General features: G+C 48.1%; 1 protein-coding gene across 5 annotated transcripts in view; it reads left to right on the forward strand.

The window, feature by feature from the left end:
* The window catches only part of LOC133342838 (complement factor B-like), an 86,513-nt gene extending 75,567 nt beyond the window's left edge, over positions 1 to 10,946 (forward strand). For 4 of the 5 annotated variants that reach the window (XM_061552153.1, XM_061552154.1, XM_061552156.1 and 1 more), the window contains 5 exons: positions 4,874 to 4,968; positions 7,192 to 7,301; positions 7,605 to 7,728; positions 8,876 to 8,925; positions 9,195 to 10,946. In XM_061552153.1, coding sequence (XP_061408137.1) covers positions 4,874 to 4,968; positions 7,192 to 7,301; positions 7,605 to 7,728; positions 8,876 to 8,925; positions 9,195 to 9,338 — 523 coding nt within the window. In that variant the 3' untranslated portion in view covers positions 9,339 to 10,946. Of the gene's footprint in view, positions 1 to 4,873; positions 4,969 to 7,191; positions 7,302 to 7,604; positions 7,729 to 8,875; positions 8,926 to 9,194 lie in introns of those variants that run through there. The other variant, XR_009755186.1, reaches the window with a different exon arrangement.
* Positions 10,947 to 20,657: the final 9,711 nt, after the last annotated feature.

The following is a 20,657-nucleotide window of genomic DNA, read 5'->3' on the forward strand; positions in this document are numbered from 1 at the left end:
CCCGGGGCCCGCCGTCGAGGAACCCTGCAGCCCGATTGGACATGCCCTGGCAGGCCGCAGTTGTAGCAGGTGACCCATCCCCCGCTGGACTGGGATGAAGCAGACCTCACCCACCGCCAGTCGTCCCGCTGCCGATCTCCATCACCCCAATGATCACCGCTCCGCTGATGGATCGAGCATGCGAAACCAGGCTCCTCGTCCGCGTGGGCCTCGGGCTCCACGTTTTCCGTGCCACCAACACTCTGTCATATTGCAGGATTTGCTGCGCCTGAATGAACCTGGCGATCTTGAGCGAAGACACCTACCTGTCCTCGGCGGGAAGCACAGTATGGAGATCCTTGGCGAGTCCCAACATCTTCTCGAGGACCAAGGCGTCAAGGCCATCGTGACCCATTTTCGGGAACGCGGCCTTCGCCAGCACCAAAAGCACACTTCTGAAGGTGAGAGCCGACTCACCATCCCTTTTCTGCCTCACGGCGAACCTCTGACGGGTGTTCAGTGGAGGCTCAAAAACAGCGGCCATCTGATCAAATGCCTGCATGAGGGTGGACCTCTCGAACAGCAGGGTTGGCGAGGAAAGCCGCCAAAGCATCATTGTTGAGGGCAGCGGGCAGTGCCTTCAGCGCGTCCACCTCCGACCATCCCATCAAGTCAGCATTCATCTTCTTGATTCTTTCGGTAAAGTCACGTAGAAGGGAAATAATAAAATAATAAAATAAAACATAATAAAATTATTCTCACGACGTTTCGGCCACAACGCAAGCAGCCGTCCTCAGGTGACTTTACCGAAAGAACCAAGAAGATGAATCCCTGCAGTCACGAAAGCTTTAAATTAAAATTTAAGTCAGCATTCGTGAGAAATCGCCACTAAAATGCCACCCAATCACCGCTGGCAGCAACTATTTTTTTAATTAAGGGTAGCCGACGGCGGAGCGGACTGGACGTCGATCGACGGAGACGTCCCCACTTCAAGCTTGGCGGGCTCAGCGCTCCCCGCCGGCCAGCTCCACCGCCCCCCTCCTTCGCCGTCGAGGGTAGGGACCGCATCTCGACAAGGAAGAAGAACGCAGCTTGGAGGTCAGCAAGACGGCCGTGTGCGTCCCTGATGAGCTCCTCCAATGAAGGAGAGGCACTCCGCGCCCCGACTGCACCCTGCTCTGCGAGCAGCGTCTCCGCTCCTTCCTCGGCGGCCGTGGGCAGAATCAACTCCTCTTCATCGTCCGACGCAAGTGCACGAACTCTGCGATGCGTAGACATGACTCGTCTACCGCTAGCTACAGTCTAGCAAGTTGGCCACTTCCGACACCAGTTGTAATGAGTACAACTGAGTCGCAGACATTATCTTGGGAGGAACACTATTTATTATGTAACTTTAACACATCACACAATCTATACTCGGGTCTCGAATGCCCATCTAACCATGCTACGGCAGAACTAGACACTGTTCGCTATCCCGGCCCGGACCACAAGCTGGGTCCCGGACCGCGTGGCTCGCGGCTTCTTCTCCCCGACGTGGATCTTCTTCACACCAACACACGAAGAACCCAGAACTCCTCACGGGCCCCCATCATATCCCCCTGGGCTGGGGCTGGCTCCGCCCTTCGCCCCGCCCACCTTCCAGATTTCTCGAGCTCTTTCTCGAAGACTCCTGAGAGCTCTTTTAGAGCACGTGACCGCCCAGCGGCCCCGTCCACCAGTTGCCCCTCTCCAATATCATCCAGTCACATGTCAGCAGGTCAAGTAGCGTATCATGCCCCAACGTAACCCTGGCTAGCTGACACTCCCTCTCGCTCCCTCACCGGGAGCCCGCACCGCACACCGTACGTGGTGCCTCCGCGCTGACCAGCGCTCACCCAAGCCCCGCTAGGGCTGGTATGACACCCCGTAAGCGGGCTATACATCATGTCATCACATTATCCACCATGGCTTCGTAAGCCCGGCAACACACACTGACAATCACAGTCACTACAAATGTACGAGACTCAATAATGATTCAGTTGAAAACCGAGTACCCACCTTGCTTCACCTAACATGGTTCTGATAAATAAATATCTGAGGAAAAAACATGAATAATGTAAGCATATTAAGCACAATGAATGATAGTCTAAGGCCAGTAAGGGGTTTTCACACAAAAAGGACTTACAATTCAATAGAAAACTTGGCCTTGTCTTTAACTGATGAGCTGTGTCATCCGGGGGGGAGGGGCAATGAGGCTACTGCAGTGATAACGTTTTTTTCAAGCTCAATTTGTTTCTCTGCTTTGTCTTGATCTGGGTCATTGCAGAAAAAGATGTTTCGTACAGGTAGGTTGATCCAAGAGGGAGCAGCTGATTCAAAGCATTCTTCTCTAAATCAGAGTGTTCCTGAACTAAAACTGTGAAAGTGTTGAGCCATCAAACCTCATCTGTAGGCCACGGTCTGAGGACACTTCCAAAAGTGTTTCCTGAGACTTGCAGAAAGGTAACTTTTGTTGTTTTCTGGCAAAATAAATGGATTTCGCACCCAGTACAACCCAGGAGATCTCTACTTAATGTAAGCGCAGTATGACTTGAAATCACAAGACAAGTTGGCCAAATGTCCCTCTATTATTGGCTTAATTTGAGCTCTCTCAAACTGCTCATTGGAAGGGAAGCAAGTAAAATCCCCAGCTGCACATATCCTCTTCCAGAATTCTGTTTTCTTGATGAAAGTACCAATGTCATACAAATGTGGAATGAGTAGCATTCCTTTGCAGGGGCAGATTCAGCTTATTGAATACATCTGCAAGATAGGTTAGTTCTGCTAGCCATTCAGTGTTTTCGTGCATGGTGGCGAATGGAGATTTATGCTCTGACAGAAAGGTATTCTCCCTCTCGACAGCCATCCAATCTTTTTGTGAAGCAATAGTTGCTTGTGTTGAGATCCCATGTTTTCGCACAGTTTGAAAAACATTCAAGCATTTAGTAGTCTTGACTTAATGAAGTTGATTACTTTAACAGCATCATTTAATACTGCATGCAACTCAGAACTAATTCTTTCGAGAACAATGCTTCCCTACGTATGATGCAGTGGGTCCACTGCACATCAGGATTTTCTTTCCTAATCCGTGTTATGAGTCCTTTCATCTACACAGTCATTGACACAGCTGCGTCGGTACAACCATAGGTGCAGAAATTTTAGTTCAAACCATGTTCAGAGAAAAAGTGGTCAACACCGTTAAAAATGTCCTCCAGTTGTATTCCCCTTTAAGCTCTTGCAAAAGAGTATATGCTCACAAATATCGTCAATGTCCCTGAATCGTACAAATGCAACCAGCTGTGCCTCCCCACTGATATCTGTAAACTCCTCGAGTGGGAGTTTACATGAGGCAAATTGTGGCAGCAATAGAACACTTATTCCAAATGTAGTGATACACTCAGAGACACTTGGAGTAGGAGGCACTCTATTTATTATAGCCTTCACAGGATACAAAGGGTAACTACACTTTCAGTCAGGACAGCTAACAGACTGCCTGACTGCCAACGCTGAGAAGGTGAAGATGGTGGCGAAGACTCCAGCAGCCTGACGGGATTCCACTCCAAGCAACAGCCCCGAGCCTTCGCTCGGGGTCCCCTTTTATCCTCTTAGCTTGGCCTTGCTCCGCCCCAGGCCACGCCCCCCTTCTAGAACCTACTCACGGGTTCCCAGATTACCTCACGTGCCTCCTCTATCACCTTTGCCATACATCTCTCTCTCTGGCTTAACACATGCCCTGCTGACACAGGGCTGAAGCAACTACAGATCCGCTTCTCTGCCAGCAACTGGCGCCATGCTCCGTAGTGACCCATTCCATGTCACTACATAAGTATTTAAACAATATATGCACCGATCATGCAAGGAGTACATGTGTAAAGCTTTGTACCTTGGTTATATTCAACTATTGGTACTAACAGTGATTTAATACACAAAACAATTGTTTGGTCCTCTAGGCACTATACTTGTGTATACGTTAACATGTGTAGTGAGTTCAACGGAGTCGCAGACGTACTCTTGGAGGCAACACATTTATTTAACACCAACACATGGGGTAACTGCCCCTTCACAGAATAACAACCTATGGTGGTGACCACCAGGCTAACTACACTAATTACAACGTAACTATCTTCTTGGTTCTTTCGGTAAAGTCACGTAGAAGGAAAATAATAAAATAATTAGAATAAAACATAATAAAATAATTCTCACGACTCTGCCTTCTCGACAGACCTGTTCTCCACCTGAAAACGTCGTGAGAATGATTTTATTATGTTTTATTTTTATTATTTTCCTTCTACATGACTTTACCGAAAGAACCAAGAAGATGAATCCTTGCAGTCACGAAAGCTTTAAATACAACGTAACTAGTTACAACAGACCAGGACCAACAGCTCAGGTCCAGGTCCACATGTCGGAGATTTGTAGGATGTAGACGAAGGTTTCTTCAGGATGAACAACAGCACCGGTCCCTCTGGGGGACCCGGCTTAAATCCTCTGTGGCGTGGCTGGCTCCACCCTTGGCCACGACCACCTTCCAGAATCCTCGAGAAGGATCTCGACCCTGACGCGTGACCACCCCTAGCCCCCACTTGGGGCCTTGTGTGGACTTAACCGGTCACGTGTCCTCTGGGGTCAACCAGAGTGCCACAGCCCGTAGTAACCCCATTTCCATGGCCGGCACTCCCGCACCCTATCCTGTAGGGGCCAGCACTGCACGCCAAGCGTAGTGCCATCCAGCGCTTTCGATCAGCGCTCACCGAGCCCCTCTAGAGCCGGTACTGTACCCACATCCTAGTGGTGTCCGCGATGTCAATACACATGTAATAACATGTGTGACTTGTGAACTCAATACACATTTTCTTTACATGTTTGTCTTACATAGGCCTGTTTGCTTACCATGCACCAAAGATTCAGCTGAAATATTAAAATTAGAAGGAACCGTTTGGAAAGACTGGGAAGAGTTTTGCCACAAACACAGTAAGTATTACTATGTGTCTTTCACATTTGATCACCGTAACCTGCAATATCCCTGATCGCAGCTGTTGCTGGAGCATAGACTGAACGTGCAGTTTTTGAGAGCCTTATTTTAAGCTGGGCAACACTTTCCAATTAATCCTCGAACCCTACAACTCCATGTCTGATTCCCAGAGAGATAAAAAATCCTAATGTTCTAAAATTACCGGATTTTCCCGCATATAGCCCGCATACGCATATAACCCGCAGACGCATATAACCCGCAGACGCATATACCCCGAAAAAATAGCGTTTTGTGTAAAACAAATTTCAGATAGCCCACACCTCCATATACCCCGCATGCATTCATATCTTTAACGTCGTTACCGCAGCTTAATTCCATCATTTTAATACAAAGTTTACATTTGTAATACATTCCACTATCAATTGTTAACATTAAAATCATAACGTGCTCAAAGAAAACAAACTAACCGGAAACGAGTAAACTTAAAACAGTAAATAAGTAACAAAAGTAAATATCCAATAAATAAGTAATACATAACTGGTAGATAAGTAAGTAAGCATACTATTAGGCTTACCAGCATTCGACCTCATCATATTACAGCTACTGAACCGGTAGTTGACCCTGTACAGTTTTAGCACTGGTAGATTGCGCACGGCACAGACAATAGCAGCACAACGGTAACGCCATTGCCTCCTGGCAACAAAGCATTGGAAGTTTGAAACAAAGCTCATGGTCGATACTGTACAGAGCTCAGCCAATAGCAGCGGCCTAAGGGACTCAGAAATTATGATTCCGCGTCTGGTAGACGCTTGTTAAGGCCCTTCCCATTGTGCAATCCATAGCCTTAGCTTAAACTTTCGCACCCCCCTACAGTCATTACGTTAAAAAAAGTTTGCCCACTTCAAATATTGTCGTTTCATTGTACAAACAATTTGAATAATTTAAAACGTGATAACATGTGCAATTTTTGTGTGAGTGGTTTATTCTGCTACCATCATGGGTGATGAAATCAAACTTGTATCTTAGTGTAAAGTAGTAACTCGGCGGGAGACGACTTCACGGGTAGCACACTCTTTTTATTAACACCAAACTGTTACACGGGTGACTAACACTCACTCAGCTACTCGGGTGACTAACACCCACTCAGCTCCACGGGTGACTAACACCCACTTAGCTACTCGGGTGACTAACACCCACTCAGCTACTCGGGTGACTAACACCCACTCAGCTACACGGGTGACTAACACCCACTTAGCTACTCGGGTGACTAACACCCACTCAGCTACACTGACACGGGCTCTTACGCCCCGTAGCCTTCCGGAACACACCCGGCTGGGGTGTCCGTCTCGGCTCTGGGTACCACCGTCCCGACCCACGCGGGCGTCGGACTACGGGTTCCCCAGTCTCGGCTCCGAGCCACACAGGGCCCCGGTCCTGACAAGGACGGCGGGACTAGGGGTCTCGGGCCACTACCTCCTCCACTCCGTCTTCGGTCTTCAACCGGTTAACACTGACCACGAGTGCTCTCGCGCGTCTCCCTTTATGCCCCTCCTGCGGACGTCGCTGAGAGCACCCATCTTATTTGACCAATCACTGCGCGCGCTGGCTACGATCCTCTTTTCCCCGATTGTGTCAGCGCGCCTCACCACCGGCGCGCGCGTTCATACCACGCCCACATCGCGTGCCCAACCCCACGCCCCGTGATCCATCACTGTCGGCGCACGTCAACACCACCACTACATTAGGAATGAGCTGCATGCTGCACTGCCATTGGGAGAAAGATACGTGGTTATACTTCACCATGCCGGTCGGTGTGGGTTTGTGAAAATAATCGCCCAATATGGAAACCCTGGCCACTTGGAACTAAGTCAGGGGGATATAGCACCTCAAATATTACATCATTATTGAACTGTGATTGACTAACAGTTATAACTTACTATATAATAATTGCTGCTATTGACAACACTGCGAGATTTGTCATGACTGTTGACTGCTAGTGATTGTAACCACTAGGTTCGCCATTGATATGCACACTGCATTGTGCATGTAGAATTCTACCGTTGAATTGATATTCAGTGTTTGCTTCAAGTATGTGCATTAAACGCATATGTGTAGATGCACTGTGAAATGTGGTTGTGCTGTGCAGTATTGCATTGCGATAAACATGCTAAAATCGAAATGTGGTGTCATGTAATGTTACGGATCATATTAATGTTTTTTAGCTGCTCAACAAATATTGACTGAAAACGGAGAAGGAATCATTACAGGGTTTGGAATGGTTAATGCAACTGCAATACCTACACAACTTCAACAGGCCACCATTCAACTTAAAGTAAGGAATACACATCCTCTAAATCATAATAACCGCAAACTGAGAATGCATCCATGTGCTTTAATTTTTTTCATTATTGGAATAAAAATATAAATTTATTGTCATAAATGAGTAAAAATGTGTGAAATATATTTTCACTTCAACATTATCATACATTATTTCCCAGTATTTTTTCGTGTTAAATATAAATTCCGCAGGTACATGTAACAGAGTGTGTATTGAAAGAGGTCGCCTTGTATCAAACATGCCAAATCTAGTGTTTTGTGGTTTTATTTTTAATAATCATAAACTCTCTTTGCTCAGGACAACTCTGCTTGTTTAGAAGAATTTGTGAAATTCCATAGACCTTTCAGCGCAGACACACTCAAAACATTTATAACAAAAAATATGCTGTGTGCTGGCGGTACTGGAGCTGATGCCTGTAAAGGTATGGATTCATGTGCAGTGTCATTTTTCATACATTTAGTGAATAAACAAATCCGAGAGAGAGGGTCACAGCAAACCCAGCTACTGTATTCCCCAATTCATTAACTTCAATTCTGTCTCCAGATGTCTAAGTTTTGATTATTCATATAGAATTATTAAGATTTTATGTAGAAATTGGTTCACCGATTTAAGGTCTACATAAAAAAATAAAAAAAATAACGTGAATGTTCAATTAGCGGAGTTTAACTAAATTAGACGTAGGGGGCGCAGAGAGCAGACTCACCTGCACAGAGACTGTCATGAGATAATATAAAATTTCATGTGTAGCCCTTGCTATGAATTCACTGCTGAAGCCACACCTTTTGCCCATCTAGAGTTTTACCATACTTCATGATGGTCGATGCAGATTGGTTAAGGGATGCTCACGACTGGTTAAGATATCACCTCATCACTACTATTAGTCGTGGCATAGTGCATGAACCAAGGTGCCACCACATTGCATATGCATGTTTGTCTTCTTTGATACGCAAACAATGTACGTTTGGAAAATCAGGAGCATTTAGCTCATGTTAAAAGCCATGGTGATACATTTGATGAGACGTTTAAAAAAATTGTCACGTTGTTAAAAAGGCATATCTTTTTGGAATGTTGCGTATTTAATTAGCCATTTTGTTCATTGTCAAACTTCACCAAACGCTTAGCATAAGGTCGGGATGGAAGAAAAGCTAAATAATGCTGGGCTGGAGACTTCCAGCTCGTGAGCTGCAGATTCTGAGATTGCCCGTATGGCTTCATACGGGCAATCTCAGGTATCCAAGCTGATGGCAGCATTTAGGAATGAGGGTCCTCTTTGCCGAATGTGTCAATGTGAAATGAGGTGGTTGTAATAGAAGTTATAGATGAGTATAACAGCTCTAGCAATATTTGGTTTTACTCCACTCTAGCGTGCTATAGTCAATCACACAAGGGTAGGAATTTGCTTTGCAACATATATCGAGTTTTGCAATTCAGTATCCTTCATATTCATCTGCAAGGTGTTAAACACCAAGTATACTCGCTTATTTTTCCAGCATTATCTTTGCACACGTCATGCTCTAGTATTGGTGATGTTTTTAGCAAGCAAATTAATATTTTGTTTTACCTGCTAGGCGATTCTGGAGGACCATTTATTGTGAAAAGATCGGAGCGTTGGATTCAGGTTCGACTGCTGTTTATTGTCTTTGAGACTTTAAAACCGAGAGCAATACGCATAAAACCAATTTGTCATTCATTTTTCATGTTTTAGGATACGTTATTCATATTGAGACAGAATATCTATGTTGTAGTCCATTAAAACTACGAGTGATTTTCACATTCATTTCTATGTATCATTTTTATAGTTACTGTAACTGTTTGACGTTTTGTGCCTTTAGGCATCTGCTCTGCAACTGTAATTTTTTTTTATTTCATCCAAGTCTTTTCTTACAGATTGGTGTTGTAAGCTGGGGAGTTACTCCAATCTGTGGTGGTGGACAAAGGAATGGCTTATACACAAATGTTGTACAGATGATGCAGTGGATTAAATCACATGTCTATGATATCGATTTTAGAGCAAATGGGCAAGTTTTATAACACCAAATAGTAACATATCTGGTGTGGACCAATCCGTTTCAAAGACGATGCATATATTATCAGAGTACGTTTTTTGTTTGCATTCTGACCACAATTATTGTGGTTAATGCAGACATGATTCCTTATAACACCTGTTTTGTTGCCAGAAAAAAAGGGGAAAATCTATTCTCAGTAACTGATCATTATCTTAAACCAACAGAATAACCTCAACTCATAAAAAATTAACCCGTAAAAGTTTTTCACTATAAATCCTTTATATGCGTGGCGGCTAGAGTCCTCTCGTCCTCTGGCTTGAGATGGCTGCCACCTATGGGTCAGATGATTGCCTGCCACCATTAAGCAATTGGTAATTAAATATAATTTTTAAAATCCTAAAAAGTGTAACATTTTGGATTTTCTTTTCACGAAAATAAATTGTCACGCACAACGGGTCTGTGTGCAAAATGTCAGCTCGATTGGATCACGGGAAGTGGGTTAAAAAACGACTGAAAGATTTGCACGGTCGTAAGCGCGCAAGCAAGTGAACTTAATATAAAGGATTTAAAAATAGACTGTAATACAAGGACTACAGTATATTAATTTCAATGTTTACTCTGAAATGAAAGCCTTACCATGTGTTAAAGTGTTGTCCTTATATATGTATTGCTGTTTTTTTCCACTTTTCCCTCTAAATGAGAGAAGTTATTAAGTTAGCTGCACAACAGAGTGATGGTTGTTATGTGTCATTAAAACTGCTGATTTACGCACTAACCTTGCATCACTGGCAAATATTTCAATCACAGTCATCAAATGTGAAATTAAGATTGTGTAGGAAGAGTGTATAAATGCATGTTGAAACTGTTATGATGAAGGGAAATTTAATTGCGATTTAATCACGGATGATACAATTTACATATTGCAATTTTGGCAGGAAATAATGGCCAAAAGCTGTGTTTTTCAGAATTATAGCCCCCAACTATCGAGTGTTGATTGGGAAATCTGGGAGTTGGAGTTTTACATCCTGAACAGATTACTATCAGCAGGTTTGGCTTTGTTGGTTTTTTAATGCTCTGCCTCCCCATGTGAAGGGCTGTGATCATTTTTGGAAGCGCACTGGCATTACCAGCCACTCTGCGTCTCAGATGAGATTATGTTGTGGTCTTTGAGAGATATTTAAGCACTGACTGCAAACCCTTATTTTTGCTGGGAAGTCATGCCAGAAGAAATTTCAGCCATTCTCAATCTACCAGTGGATCTAGGCCACCCCGCACCATGTTATTCAGGGTCAGTGCTGGTTAGTGAAAAGGGGGAGGGCAGGACCAGTTCTCGTATATTTCCACTGATAGCCATGGCCAGGAATCAAACTTGAGTCACCGGATTCTTAGCATAGCGCATTAACCAATGGACAACCACTCTACGCTTTTCACTCGTATATGATTACATAAAGCGTATGATTATGGCTGTGGCTCATTATGTATATATATCTGTGCGGACAGCGGCTCTGTCATTTCTGATCAAGCCCTGTGAGGCGTTGCCAGGGTTGTGCATCTGTGATGTCGTGGATGTAATGCTCTGGATGCAAATTTGTGGGTGTGCAGCTGTGGGTGTTCTGATATTGGTGATGCTGTGGATGGCAAGTTTGTGTGTGAGGTTGGTGTGATGATGTGTGTGTAATGGTGTGCTTGTGTAAAAGAGGTACACACTTTTGTTCCTTGAGGGGTACTTGTCCAACAGTCTTTAACACCGCACTGCACTATTTTCTTTCTACTCCATTCCACCATACGTTGCTTTTCTTTGTTATTGCCATCCTCACTTCACACCCCTTACATATATACTCTCCCTCTCTCTCGAACCTTCTAGAAGCTCCTCGAACTTCTGTCCAAGTTTCCCCATCTTTTATTTCCTGCTCTTTTCCATTTGAATTCCCAGGCTAATCCCCTGACCCCTACATGTTCTCACGCTTCCCAGAGTGGCTGTCGGAGCAGCTAATCAGGGTTCCTGACCTTGCATGTTGCCGGCCCAGTCCTCTGATCCGTCATGCATCGCCAGCGCCGGTAACACTTCCTTTGACCCTTCCTCCGGTTTATTTTCAGTTAATGTTGAGGACCTCTCAGCCTCCCTTACATCACCTCCCCTCTCTTTGAGGAGAAGCCATCAGCTTAATCTATGTTATTCAAGTGCACCCTTACAGAACAGTAGTTGCGATGAGTGAATATTTTGAGCATTACAAATTAGCATTATTATTAATGGCAAAAAAAACAAAAGAATATACATAAATACAAAACGCAACAATAAAAGAACACAAGTGATTATGGCACGAGTACATTTAACGGGACACCGAGAGTACGCAGTCATGTAGATGTGGTATGTGGAATGGCTGAAGGCCACCCCACAGGCTATTGTACCAATGGCCTTCGCGCGCAGGACAATGACTTTTGGTTGCCTTTGGCATAGGTGTTCGTGGACGCATCCGCCATGGAAGCTGTCACTAGGTATCCGTCAGGTAGATGAACATGCTTGGGAGCATAGGCGGTGAGGTGTGGAAAGCTGTAAGCCCCAGAATACTGTGGAATCGCCTCCCCATCAATTGGAAGTAAGGAATTATGGTAGTGGTTGTTGCGTATACCCCCACTGAAAATAAACATCAGTGGAGGGATGCAGGCAAGGCCGATGAGTTGGATGCCTTCTATGACGCCCTGTCACAGGTGCTATCTAAAGTAGCCCCTCGGAATAGTCATCATCTTGAGTGATGTCTCGGCCTTGCTGTGCGCTGCGTTGTACCACTATCCGAATAGTTAACCTCGATTTTGATTTAAAGCTTTCGTGAATGCAGGGATTCATCTTCTTGGTTCTTTCGGCAAAGTCACGTAGAAGGGAAGTAATAAAATAATAAAAATAAAACATAATAAAATTATTCTCACGACGTTTCGGCCACAACGCAAGCAGCCGTCCTCAGGTGAAAACCAGGTCCGACGAGGCGACAGAGTCTGAATTCAGACTCTGTCACCTGAGGACGGCTGCTTGCGTTGTGGCCGAAACGTCGTGAGAATAATTTTATTATGTTTTATTTTTATTATTTTATTACTTCCCTTCTACGTGACTTTACCGAAAGAACCAAGAAGATAGTTAACCTCGAATTCAATAAACCTCCAGAGCCAGGGTGAACGTCCGACTCCAACGTATTTAATGAATAGAACGAGGTAAAACTAATGCAAAAACACAGCACAAAATACAGCATCTGTTAATACAAGTGTAGTGACTGTGAATGTCACTGTGTGGTGCCGGGCTTGCGAAGCCAAGGCGGATACTTTGTTGTCATTATGTGCAGCCCGGTTACTGGGCGAAGTACCAGCCCTAGCGGGGCTTGGGTGAGCGCTGGTCAGCGCGGAGGGACCACGTACAGTGTGCGGTGTCGGCTCCAGTGAGGGAGTGAGAGGGAATGTCAGCCAGCCAGGGTTATTTTGGGGCATGATACGCTGGACGACCTGCTGACACGTGACCGGATGATATTGGAGGGTGGCCACCGGTGGGTGGGGGCCATTGGGTGGTCACGTGGTAAAAAGGAGCTATCGGGAGCCTTCGGGAAAGAGCTCGAGAGATCTAGAAGGTCGGCGGGGCGAGTGACGGAGCCAGCCCCAGCCCAGGCCGATATAATGGGGGCCCCGTGAGGGGCTCAGGGTTCTTCAGGTCGTAGGTGAAAAAGATTCACGTCGGGTTGAAGAAGCCTCGAGCCACGCGGTTCGGAACACAGCTCGTGGTCCGGACCGGGATAGCGAACCATGTATAGTTCTGCCATAGTGTGGTTAGATGGGCATTCAACACCCAAGTGGAGGTGACATTATGTTGTGTTGAGTTGGTGAAATAAAGTGTTGCTCCGAAGACAACGTCTGTGACTCAGTTGGACTCACTAAAACTGGTATCGAAAGTGGCCAACTTGCTAAGCTGTAGCTAGCGGTAGGCAAGTCATGTCTACACGTCGCAGAGTTCGCGCAGTCGGGGCGCGCGGCGCCTCGCCTGGGGATGGCGAGTCGGCTCTCGCCTACTGAAGTGCGCTCTTGGCGCCGGCGAAGGCCGCGTTCCCAAAAATGGACCACGATGGCCTTGATGCCTTGGTCCTCGAGAAGATGCTGGGACTCGCCAAAGACCTCCATACTGTGCTCCCCACTGAGGACGGTGAGGTGTTTTCACTCAAGATCGCCAGGTGCATACAGGCACAGCAGACCCTGCAATGTGACAGGGTGTTGGTGGCGTGCTCTGCGTCTTTTGCGGAGCCCGGGGCCCATGCGGACGAGCAGCCGGCTCCTTCGTGCTTACTGCGGCGGGCGAGGTCTACATCATCCCAGTCCAGCAGTGGACAGGTCGCCTGTTACATCTGCGGCCTACCGGGGCACGTCCAATCGAGCTGCCGGGTTCCTCGACGGCGGCCCCTGGGATGTCCGCCTTCCTAATACTCCCTGCTTCCTAAGGCGAATCGCGGCGCACCCCACATTCGGGGTCATGTGCGGTTTCAGGGGGAGTCAGTGCGTGTTCGCGATGCGCGGCCGCTCTGACCGGATCAGTGGTTGGGGCTGGCACATCGAGTAGTTGCGGCGGCCGCGGGGTCGTCGGCTGTGCATGGGTTTATTGAGGGGGTTAAAATTTGCATGCTAGTTGACACTGGCGCATCTTCAACCATTATTTCCGACCTCATTTACAATATTTTGTCGCCCGTTGGATCCTGTGTTTCGCCGCCAACGGCGGATCGTTGGGGATAATCGGTCGGATAACTGTTGAGTTGCGCATTGCCGATGTCACATTGTCGGGCCATGTTTTAGTTTCTACGGCCCTGGCTGTTCCATGCTTACTGGCGACTGATTTTCTCGGCAAAATGCCCTTGAAGATTTTTATCGACCAGGGCTGTTTGAAATTACCGTCGGGACGGTGTATGGCATTTCTCCCATTTCCGACCCGCATGTGTTCTGCTAATGCCACGGTGCAAGCACTTGTGTGCCAAACGGTGCGGATTCCGCCCGGCGCACAAATATCGGTGCCCCTTCAATTGTGTAAACCGCTCGATGCGCGCGCTGTGGGGGACGGTATTGTGTTGGGTCCCTCAAATAAGCTTAGTCAGGGGATGTCACTCGTAGCGGCTCAGACGCTGGTCTCCCGGGACCAGGCACCATTTATACAAGTCCTTATTGCTGGGTCGGACACGACGGTCATTCCGGAGGGTTCCGTGATTGCACATGCATCTCTGGCGTGTCTGGAAGCGGATGTCATGGACAATGTCGGGGTCGGCGTTTGGGCTCACGGACCTCGGGATGTGGATAAGGGCTGGATCGATAGACTGTGCTCTGAATGTGGTGATTTATCCGCGGGACAAATGGGGTAGCTGAGATTGCGCCTGCGGGAGTTTTTGGACATTTTTAGTAAAAGTAAATTTGATATCGGTCGCATGTCCCTTTTGAGCCACCATATTGACACGAAAATTGCCGCACCCATTCGGCAGAATCCTTACCGCCTGAGCCCGGCCGAAAAGGAACACGTTAGGGTGGCGGTTGATGAGATGTTGGCCGCAGATATCATCTCGCCATCCACCAGTCCATGGGGTGCTCCGATCGTACTTGTTAAAAAGCACGACGGCAGTTTGCGCAAGCTTAACAAGGTTTCTGTTGCGGATGCATACCCCTTGCCTCGTATGGACGATTCGGCAGGCACGCGGTTCTTTTCCACTCTTGACCTTCTGTCGGGCTTTTGCAAGCTGCCGCTTGACAAGGCTTCAAGGCCCAAAACGGATTTTAGAAGACCACAAGGGTTGTTTGAGTTTAACCGGCTTCCGATGGAGCTCCACTCCGCGCCGGCCACCTTTCAGCGTTTGATGGAGTTGGTTTTAGCGGGCCTCCAGTGGGATTCGTGCCTAATATATTTGGACGACGCCATTGTTTTCGGTTGCACGTTCGATGAGCATTTGGATGCGGGTTGTTTTCGTTAAGATGTGTGCGGCCGACCTGAAATTCAAGCCCCAAAAATCGGTTCGACCCTTTAGCCATATTGTCAGCAAATCGGGAATCATGATAGAACCGGAGAAAACTGCTTGCGTTCGGACGTGGCTGACCCCCACCTCGGCCAACTTGTCACGGGGTTCGCATCTATTGCAAAACCTCTCCACGCATTGACAGCTAATGGCCAACAACTTCATTGGGGGTAAGAGGATGAAGCTGCGTTCCGCTCTATTCATGATGGGCTGGTTAACGCCCCTCCCCTGCGTTATCCCGTCTTTTCGTTGCCATTCTCTGTTGGACATGGATGCAAGTAATACCAACATTGGTGCAGTGTCATCCAAAGTTGTAAATGGCGTGGAGCACGTGGTCGCGTATGGCAGCAAGGTGCTGTCTCCGGCCGAGCAGCGGTACTGCGTAACGCGCCGGGAGCTATTGGGTATTTGTGCAACAATATTGGCCGTACTTGTACGGGAAACATTTCAAAGTGCGCTCCGATCACGTGGCGCTCCAGTATGCACTGTGCGTGGATCAACCCTCTGGTCAATTGTCACTCTGGATCGAAATCCTGCATGATTTTAATTCAAAGTTAGGTATTGTAAGGGTTCTCCGCCATACGAACGTCGATGCCCTTTCGTGATTGCCAGCGGGCGGGGAGTGTGCTTGTTTTTCGGGTTCCAGTCGTTGTCGACCGGACGGGCTCGACCTCCCCCTCCCCTCTCATTGCGTCTGCCGTGGACACGATGGGAGGGACGGGCGACATCCCTGCCGCACGAGATGCGATTTTGGGGTTGGACTACGAGGTGTGGGGACGCCGGAAAGTGGAGGACGCGTCCCTCCTTAAGTTGCGCCGGCATGTCAGGGAGACCACCGATGGCACGGCTCCACGAGGCGTCGCCTCGTTTGTCCTGCGGGGCAGGCTGCTCATGTATTGGGACAGAGGATTGCGCCGTTATGCTATTTTTGTCCCTACCGCCCTGCGTGGCGAGGTTGTATGGGCTGTGCATACACACTCACCATCACTCACACACAAGCCCACACACTGACAACAAAGCAGCCACTATTCGCCACTACGTGGCAGTGAAGTCACCACAATTAAGGTGCCTTGGGTTGACTGGTGTGCCAGGCTAGGCACAGGAGGAGGTTACGGGAAAAAACCCAGGTGCTATGGAATGACTTCTGTGCCAGGAGAGGTGCAGGAGGTCATGGGACAGACCCATGTCCCATGGGTTGACTGCTGTGCCAGGTTAGGTGCAGATCACAGGACAAACCCAAGTGCTATGGTAGACAGACAACTGGCAGAAGCACCACGACTACCAGAACACAACCTCACAGAACCACCACTCAACCGCACAACCACACAGAACCACAACCACCTCCCAGGTGATGGAAGTCGGCAGTCCAATTGGGCAGCAGCCAAGGTCAAATGTCGGAGTGCAGCCAGACAATTCCTGAGCCTTGAACCGTCACCACCCAGAGAAAGGGTCAGGGAGGGAGACACAGGGAGAGAGAGGAGACACGGGAAGAAAGAGGAGGGAGATAGGGGGAGATAGAAACAAGGGGAGAGAGGGGAGGGATACACGGGGAGGAGGTGAGAGGTAGGAGGAGAGTGTGTGGAGGAGGTGAGGGGAGAGATAGGAGACGAGTGCATGGAGAAGGCGAGGGCTCCTAAAATGACTGCAAGGCAAGGTTTTGTGACCCACATAGCACAGGGGCGACAGTGCCGGCTGGAGCCATCGCTGTTGGAACCGCATGGGCAGGGGACCCAGAAGGTGTCCTCCATCCCACCATCTGCGCCAGTAGAACCACCACAACCAACAACCATAACTAAAACCACAACTAGAACCACAAATTCAACCACGAACATAATCACAACTATAACCACAAATATAACCACAACTAGAACCACAAATTCATCCACAACTAGAACCACAGATATAACCACAACTGTAACCAAAACCAACAACTACAATTATAACCACACCCACAACTATCACCATAATATAAAACCACAATTCTAAGCACGAAAACTACGGACACAACTATAACCACAACCATAATATGATCACAACTATAACCATAACATAACCACTACAACTATAACCACACCTCCGGTTAGCACAAGTGGCTACGTACGGTGCGAAAGAAGTTCAACACCTACAAAGACAAAATAAAAAAAATCTCCCGTACAGAATTTAACAGACTGTCGGGGCAAGTGCTGTTAGCGAGCACCTATGGAGGCCGGCAGTGTGGCACACAAGCGGGTGGGTGGAAAGCCCCATACCCGACCGTCTTTGTCTCCCGAGTGGCGATGTTTATTACACACAGCAACAGGTACTCATTTGAGGCAGAGTCGACGTAGGGGAGGCCCTGGACTGGTTCAGATGATCGTCACTGGTGTTGGCCGTGAGCGGGAATCGAACTTGTGTCCACGGGTTTGTAGCGCGGCGTGTTGACCGCGACTCTACCGCTCCCTACACATACATAAACAACCATGACAGCCAACATAACCACCTTCATCACAAATATAACCACAAAAACATAACATAACCATCACAACTTTGACCACAACAACCACCAACAACAATCACAATTATAACCACAAGCATAACCACAACAACCATAACATAACCACCATAGCTATAACTACAACCACCACAACCTCAACTATAACAACTATATCCATGACCACCGCAACCACCACGTACACAACTATTGCCACGAAAAATATAACCCCCACAACTATAATATCCACCACCTACACAACCACACTTAACCACAACCAAAAGCACTATAACCAACATAACCACCTAAACCACAACTAAAACCTCAACCACCACATTGATCCTGCTACTCTGACACCGCCGACACAACCACTGTGTCAAGGCTCTATGTCCCTGTGTGTCTCCGTGTGTCTCCGCGTGTCACTGTGTGGGTGAGTCGATGGGTGAGAGTGGTGAGTTGGTGAGTTGGTGGGTGGGTGGGTGGGGTGGGTGTGTGGGCGATGGAATGGAACCTGCACCTCTGCCGCACGTGCTGGGGTAAAGGGTGGGTACGCTCACCTTGCTCCAACACGTGTAGACCAGCGTGGAAGAGTAGACCAAATACCCTATTTAGCGGCCTCTAGTGGAGGCCCATTCCGCCAGCAGGCGATTGGCCTCCACAATAAATCATTCCGTGCAGAGATGAAGCAAAGTCTCTTTGACTCATCCCATCAGCCGTACGGCCGTCTGGGAGTGCCTCTCATCAGCAGCAATGGCTCAACTCGAGCGCCACTCTGGGCCGGTTTCCACTTTCAGTGCCTCATCAGCAGCAGCAGCAGCAGCAGAGCCGGGCTCTGCTTGAACCGATGCCGTGAGCCCAATAGCTGTTTAGAAGCTTGCGGCTGTGGGCCGCCTTTGTCTCTCCCCCACCACTGCTGAGGTGTCCACACCACGCGAGGTTCTCACTTTCAGGCTGAGTCGACCCTGAGGAGGCCCAGACAGCGAACCGCTTCAGAAGTTGGCGCCACTCGCCCCGGCGGAAGCGGAAGTAGCAGCGGGGGAGGGGGTATGGGGGAGGGGGCTGGAGGGGGGAGGAGTTGAAAGATAGTGACGTCATGGAGGGCGTGGCTTCCTGGCCCCGCCCCCCACTTGCCTATGGTAGTTTGTGCGAAAGGCGGCGGTAGAGAGGTGCGGAGAGCAGCAGCAGCCGCCGCGAGTGGAGATCAGCTGAGGAGGAGTGGATCTCCGCTGTGGGTTAGTGGTGGTGGTGTTCGTGGTGGTGGTGTGTTAGTGGTGGTACGTTAGTGGTGGTGTGTTAGTGGTGGTACGTTAGTGGTGGTGCGTTAGTGGTGGTGCGTTAGTGGTGGTGTGTTAGTGGTGGTGTGTTCGTGGTGGTGGTGTGTTAGTGGTGGTGTGTTAGTGGTGGGGTTGTTAGTGGTGGTGTGTTAGTGGTGGTGTTCGTGGTGGTGGTGTGTTAGTGGTGGTACGTTAGTGGTGGGGTGTTAGTGGTGGTGTGTTAGTGGTGGGGTTGTTAGTGGTGGTGTGTTAGTGGTGGTGGTGTGTTAGTGGTGGTACGTTAGTGGTGGTGTGTTAGTGGTGGTGGTGTGTTAGTGGTGGTGGTGTGTTAGTGGTGGTGCGTTAGTGGTGGTGTGTTAGTGGTGGTGTGTTAGTGGTGGTGGTGTGTTAGTGGTGGTGGTGTGTTAGTGGTGGTGGTGTGTTAGTGGTGGTACGTTAGTGGTGGTGTGTTAGTGGTGGTGTGTTAGTGGTGGGGTTGTTAGTGGTCGTGGGGTTGTTGTTAGTAGTGGTGTTCGTGGGATTGTTGTTAGTGGTGGTGCTAGTGGTGGGGTTGTTGTTAGTAGTGGTGGGGTTGTTAGTGGTGGTGTTAGTAGTGGTCTGTTTTCGTGGAGGTGTTAGTGGAGGGAGGGGGGCATAGGGGGGGGAAGGTGCTGAGGGGGAGGAGCTCCGGACTGTTACGTCACGGAGGGCGTGGTTTCCTGGCCCCGCCCCCCACGTGCCTCTGGCAGTTTGGGCGAAAGGCGGCGATCGAGAGGCGCGGAGAGACGACATCGTGCAGCAGCTGAAGCCATCGGAGCGAGCCTCGACGAGGTGAGGATTATGTGAGGGTGTGAGTCCGTGTCGTGGGTTCGCGGTGAGGGTGTCAGTCTGTGTTGATGTGGGTTCATGGTGAAGATGTGAGTCAGTCTTGGTTCTTTCGGTAAAGTCACGTAGAAGGGAAGTAATAAAAGAATAAAAATAAAACATAATAAAATACAATTCTCACGACGTTTCGGCCACAACGCAAGCAGCCGTCCTCAGGTGAAGACCAGGTCTGTCGGGGAGACAGCGTCTGAATGAAACACCACCACGCTTGGAGCGTATATTTAAGCTGGGTTGGAAGGGGGGAAGGGCGCCTTGACAAAATAATTTGCGTATCAAGAGGAATTTAGCATATTTATGGGAAATGCAGGTATGTGATTAGTACTACTTGTGAAATGCGTAGGAAGTGGGCAGGGGGTTTTCAAAGTCATATTATGCCCGTGCATTATTCAGGATTAGCAGCATCAAAGGGAGGGGATAGGGGTAGCATTAATAAAGGGAAGGAATGTTAATAGTATGTAGCTGCAGTAACTAATCAACCACGTAAAAAACGAAAGTATAAACTACATAGAGTATCATCAGTATACTAAATATATTTTCTTAATTATTTTATTACTTCCCTTCTACGTGACTTTACCGAAAGATCCAAGAAGACGAATCCCTGCAGTCACGAAAGCTTTAATTCGAAATGTGAGTCAGTGTTGATGATGTGGGTTCATGGTGAAGATGTGAGTCTGTGTTGGTTTCGTGGATTCTTGCCGATTGTGGGTTATTGCTGATGA

This window comes from Lethenteron reissneri, chromosome 16 (genome assembly GCF_015708825.2).
Source record: "Lethenteron reissneri isolate LAM-NWPU_2019-01 chromosome 16, ASM1570882v1, whole genome shotgun sequence".
NCBI lineage: Eukaryota > Metazoa > Chordata > Hyperoartia > Petromyzontiformes > Petromyzontidae > Lethenteron > Lethenteron reissneri.